The sequence below is a fragment of the Eschrichtius robustus genome, chromosome 16, assembly GCF_028021215.1.
Source record: "Eschrichtius robustus isolate mEscRob2 chromosome 16, mEscRob2.pri, whole genome shotgun sequence".
Taxonomy (NCBI): Eukaryota; Metazoa; Chordata; class Mammalia; order Artiodactyla; family Eschrichtiidae; genus Eschrichtius; species Eschrichtius robustus.
In genome coordinates this window covers 46,058,179-46,063,298 of record NC_090839.1, presented here as the reverse complement: position 1 = coordinate 46,063,298, position 5,120 = coordinate 46,058,179, and the positions used below count along the sequence as shown (strand labels likewise).

The 5,120-nt window shown below is 58.5% G+C and overlaps 1 protein-coding gene across 1 annotated transcript; it reads right to left on the bottom strand.

The window, feature by feature from the left end:
- Positions 1 to 750: 750 nt before the first annotated feature.
- LOC137750222 (cystatin-C-like) lies at positions 751 to 4,584 on the bottom strand. The gene is made up of 3 exons (XM_068524587.1): positions 4,226 to 4,584; positions 1,654 to 1,767; positions 751 to 1,104 (listed from the first exon to the last, which is right to left on the bottom strand). The coding sequence occupies exons 1-3, from the start codon at positions 4,469 to 4,471 to the stop codon at positions 1,021 to 1,023; spliced, it is 444 nt and encodes a 147-aa protein (XP_068380688.1). The 5' UTR covers positions 4,472 to 4,584; the 3' UTR covers positions 751 to 1,020.
- Positions 4,585 to 5,120: the final 536 nt, after the last annotated feature.

The window sequence follows — 5,120 nt, the reverse complement described above, 5'->3', positions numbered from 1 at the left end:
GTAGAACGATGGTGACACTAAGAGGTGACATTGCCTATTAATTATACAGTCCTTAGGAAAAGAAGAAGGCCCACTATGTGTCTTAAGTTCTACACCCCTTACGTGGAGTTCTGCGCTCAGACCCGTTTTATCTAGGAGCCCAGAGAAGAGCAGGAGGGATGTAAACCGGTAAAATCCTTGTATATTCCACGGCTCCCGAAATGTATCAGAGAAGGCCTGCTCTCGTTCTATTGAATTTCCAATTCCGACCTTGTTTGACCTTGATTCTGATCAGTATTCCCTCGCTCCATCAGTTACACATACTTTTTGGTCTTTGTTTCTTCATAGGTACCCAAAGTTGTTTGTGGAAAGAGGTAGACGTAAATCATTATTTTGCTTCTAGGGAACGTGACCAGTGAGAGTCACCCCAGGAGTCTGATCAGCTCAGCACACGTGCAGCCCCTCGGAGGGTGACCCAGGTCTCGGGCTCCACCACCTCCCCAGCCTCCTGTCCAGCCCCAGCACACGGTCTGACTCATTTGCAAACGCAGCAGCTGAGTCTCTGGGGTCAGCAGCTTAGGTCCCCCCTCCTCTCCCCTGTCCGGTTATCAGGAGTACCAGAGCTGAAGGCCCAGCTCCCCTGCCATGCTCACTCCCCGCCCCTCCCCATCGCCTGCCCTCAGAGCCAGTGAGACGAGACGGGTGCCTCCATAAAGTAACTGCCTAGATCTTTCCCGCTGCACCACCCGAGACAGTGAGCAACTCAAGCAGTAGCTGCTGTTACCTTTTTATTGAGTAAAATAGCAGAGCAAGGGCATTTGGTTCACTTGGAAAGCAATTAGAAGAAAGAAATGAGTTAAGAAATGAGGAGTTGAACTCCTCAGCAGTTCAAAAAATGCCCAAGGAGCCTTCTGTGTGTGTCTGCTGGGATGGCACATGGAGGGCACATCCACCAGGCAGGTCACCCATCAGAGGGAGGTGTGAGCGCTCTGGGGGGGTGTGAGTGAGAGGCGGTCAGCGGCCTGCCTGATGCCCAGTCCCCTATTCATCCTGGCAGCTGAACTTCTCCAGGGAGATGATGTTCATCCAGGGGACGACGTAAACCTGGAAGGCACACAGCTTTTGCTGCGAAAAGGAAGAGAGGGATGGTCGGTCAGGGCTACAGTTAAAGAGGAAAGTGCACTGGCCCCAGCCCCCTCCCCCAGCGGGCTGGCACTGAGACAGAACCAGAGGAGAGGACCCAGGGGCTGGGACCCAGGTCCAGGAAACCTCCTGCAGAGGTGGGGTCCGGGAGGGGTGACAAAGGAGTGCAGCCCTGCCCGAGGCCGAGACCCCTGAGAACCAGCCAAGCCCCCAGGAGAATCTGGCCTTTGATGAGCAGGTGGCATGGTGGGCCGGTTACAGGCCTCCAATTCCCTCTAATCTGCCCGGGGATGGGGGCGCGAGGCTGGGATTAAAGGGCCCTTTCTCCCTTCCCAGCAAACACCCGCAGCTGGGTCCTCCATCCCGCAGGCAACAATCCCCAAAGCAGACGGTGCCCCAATTCCCCGGCTAAAACCCCATAAATCCAGAGCAGTCACGTGCACACACATACCCTTCCCCTCACAGCCCCGGCAGGCACCCGCGACGCACCCCCATGGGCACCCCCAACCCCTTCTCCCATCAGGCACGTACCTTTTTCAGGTGTGGCTGGTCATGGAAGGGACAGTTGTCCAAGTTGGCCTGGGACTTTGTACACGTGGTTCGGCCAACCTCCACATCCAAGAAGTAGTTCATCCCGGACACAACCTGGACATGCAGAGAGCACACACGCTTACAACACCTGCCGGCTGCACACACGTGGTTACCTTCTTCCCAACACTCCCCGCGTTCACAGGCTGCCAGAGCCACACCCAGGAAGCACAGCCGCCTCCTGACGGCCGCTGCGCCCCAGGCCCTCCCCAGAACTTGCTTACCAGCTGCTCCAACAAGCCATCTCCCACAGGGAAACAGAGAGGGAAGCCAGGGACCAACACCTTAACTGGGTCCAGGAACAGAAGGCATAGCTCCGAGGAGCCAGCCAGGGTACAGGCAAGCAACTGGCCAGTGCCCAGAGCCAGGCAGGGGACTGAGCGCAAGGTGGTGGCCCTGTCTCAGAGTCCACACTGCATCCGCAGGAAGGCTGTTGCCTGGTGATTACGCTTATGCTGAACTCCAGTCCCCAGGGTGGAGCCCACAGCATCCCATTCCCTGCATGTAGCCCAGGTTTATTTATTCCCTCCCGGAAGAGGAGAAAATGAGAGCTTCACGTTCGCGGACGTTTAGGCCAATAAAAGACTGCCTGGAATGCCTTCCTCTTAGGTGTGATTTTTGACGGGAATATTTCTCGTGTGTCATATATTGCGTGCCTTTTACACTTGAGATTACAGAATAGAAGTGAACTCTGGCTTCACACGGGCATCCCAGACATGCCTCGTTAGAACCTGGAGAAACACGGAATGAGGGGCCAGGGACCAGGCGCCAGACCCCACCTGGTAGAACCATGATCCTTCTGCTGTCAGCTTCCCCATGTGGCCAGTGAACTAGTGTCACACTGGAGAGGAGCAGGCTGGAGGGGACCTGGTGAGCGGGGAGAGCAGGTCCTATCCAAAGGGGACAGCACCAGCCCACTGCTGCAGGAGGAGAAATGGGTCTGGTCTTGACCCATCTTCTGAAGTTTCAAGAGAAGGTGGCAGGGAGCCCTATGGCTGGCATGCAGGACCACACTCTCGGTGCTGTGTGGCTGCGTCCTGCTCTCCAATGGGACGCAGCCCGGATGGTCTAAATTCTAGCCTTCCTTCAAGGACCAGCGCAAGGCCCTGTAGCCCGTCCTAACTCTCCCTCCTGCTCTCTTCTCAACTCTGACAATGGGCTCCTTATCTGACCAGAACCCCAGGCAGGCTGGCAGAGGCAGAGGTCAGGCTGTCGGCGACCGTGTGCCCATCTCAGGGTGGGAGTGAGATGTCACAGCCCGGAGGCTGCTCGCATGGGTGTGATCTGCAGGTGGAAGCGACGGTCCAGGAAGCTTTGTATTCTTATGCCAGACCCCCTGCTCTGGGACACACTGGACACCACGGGCCAACTCACGGACTTGTCTGTTTGCTGATAACCTCCGGGTGCTCTGGAGGAAGTTCAGAGTGTCTGTCCCCAACACCACTACACGACAACATGGTGGCCAGGTACGTTTAGTGGCATCTGCTGACAGGAGGCTCAGAGCGGAGCATGCCTCTTGTGTGTGACCCGAGGCTCGCTCATCTCGAGGAAACATCAGGCCAGCCCAAACCCACCGACAGTCTGAGCCACAACTGGCTGGACCCTTCAGAAACAACGCCAAGGTCATGAGACAGCCCAGGGGCTGCTCCAGAGTAAAAGGGGCTGCAGGACAGTGGCTGCATCGTGTGGCCTGGGAGTGTCCTTGGCTATAAAGGACACAGTGGGATGATCAGTGGCATCTGAATAAGGCCTGTGTATTAAAGAGTCCTGATTTTCAAAACTGTATTGCGGTTATGGAAGAAAACGCCCTTGTTTTTAGGAAATATACACAAAAGTGTTTACCTTCAAAGGGTTCAGAAAAACAAATGCATATATACATCCCTACACACATGTACGTGGGGATCAGGTGGATCAAGCAACTATGGCAACTTTTTAACGTTTGAAGAATCTGGGTGAAGAATCTACAGTGATTCTATGTGCTATTTTTGCTACTGCTTTGTAAGTCTGAAATTATGTCAAAACAAAAAGTTAAAAGGAAAAAGTGCTTAAGGGCATTCAGTGGCAGAGCCAGGAGGGCAGACAGGTGTGGGTCTGTTTTTACCTCGCCTGTGGTCATTTAGTTGACATCTTGCGCCAAGCCCCCGGGTCCCAGGAGGCTGGGCCCTGACCCCAGCGCCGACCCAGAGGGCCGGCCGGTCCCGCGAAGGGCTGCGGGCGCCGGAAAAGGCCGGGGACTGCGCCAGGGTGAGAAGTCCGTCCGCGTCCTTCGCGATCCCCGGGGCCTCAGGGGGCTGGGGGCTGCCCTCCCGAGAGCTGGTGGGGCTGGGGGGCGGGGCTGGTGACCGCGCAGGCCACGCCCTCTCGGGGGCCGGCCTCCCGCATTCAGGGCCGCCCGGCCCCGGCGCCCCTGACTTGTAGCCTGGCCCGGCGCCCACGGCCCCTGAACCCGGGGCTCCGCGCTCCCTCCCCGGCCCCTGCACCCCGGGCCCCGCGCCCCCTCCCAGACGGGACGCACCTGCTTGAAGGCGCGCACTACGCGCACCGCGCGGCTCTGGTAGGCGTCGTTGCTTTGCTTGTTGTACTCGCTGATGGCAAAGGACAGCGCCTCCTGTACGCCCTTCTCGTTGACGTCCGCCTCCATCAGGCCGCCCACCATGCCTTTCTTTCTGGGGCCCTGCCCGGCCGCAGGGCTCACGGCCAGGGCCAGGGCGAGGGCCAGGGCGGCCAGCAGAAGCAGCGGGGTGCGCGGGGATCCGGCCATGATCTCTCGGAGGCGGACGGAGCTGCAGCCGAAGAGCGATCCGATGACAGGAGCACAGCCCGGCCAGCTGCCGAGTCTTTATCCCTGGGCCGCCCCGGATCGTCCCGCCCCCGCCCGCCTGGCTCCTCCTCTTCCGCCCCTCCCCTCCGCCCGCCCCTGTCCTCCGCCCTAGTACCGCCCCTCCCCCAATCCTGCCCCTCCTCTCGCTTCTCACCCGCCCGACGCGGCTCACTCTTTCCCACTCCCGGCCCTCTTCTCCGAGTCCCGTTTTCCCACTCGCGCGCTCCTCAACCCGACTCACCCCGGTCTCGCAGAAGGTGTCACCTCCTCGAGGCCGGCGATGCTTGTAACCCCGAGCTCTGTCTCCTGGTCTGAAAGGGGGAAGGGGCGTCTCTCGGCCCCCCCCTCGGCTGTCCCCGTCTAGGAGTCCCCCGGCTCACAAGGCTGCAGTTTCCGAGGCAGACGAAGGAAGACCTCGTGTGCGCCCCGTCCTCGGGGAACTTCTTTGCCAAACATAAATGAATTAACCTTTATTTAGGAAAAGCTCATCGGGTTCTCTTTCTCACAACTCATTTATTTATTCAGCTGGCACACCTTTCTGGGGCTTCTCCCTGGCCAGAGGGTCTGGGGCCTGTAGATGGAGCGTGGG

Bases quoted from the DNA above. Each gene is read 5' to 3' on its own strand.
- LOC137750222 (XM_068524587.1), bottom strand. From the start codon at position 4,471: ATGGCCGGATCCCCGCGCACCCCGCTGCTTCTGCTGGCCGCCCTGGCC. The intron at 1,768-4,225 runs GTGCGTCCCGTC...CTGCATGTCCAG, and splicing joins TAGTGCGCGCCTTCAAGCAG to GTTGTGTCCGGGATGAACTA. The intron at 1,105-1,653 runs GTACGTGCCTGA...TCCTTTTCGCAG, and splicing joins ACCAGCCACACCTGAAAAAG to CAAAAGCTGTGTGCCTTCCA.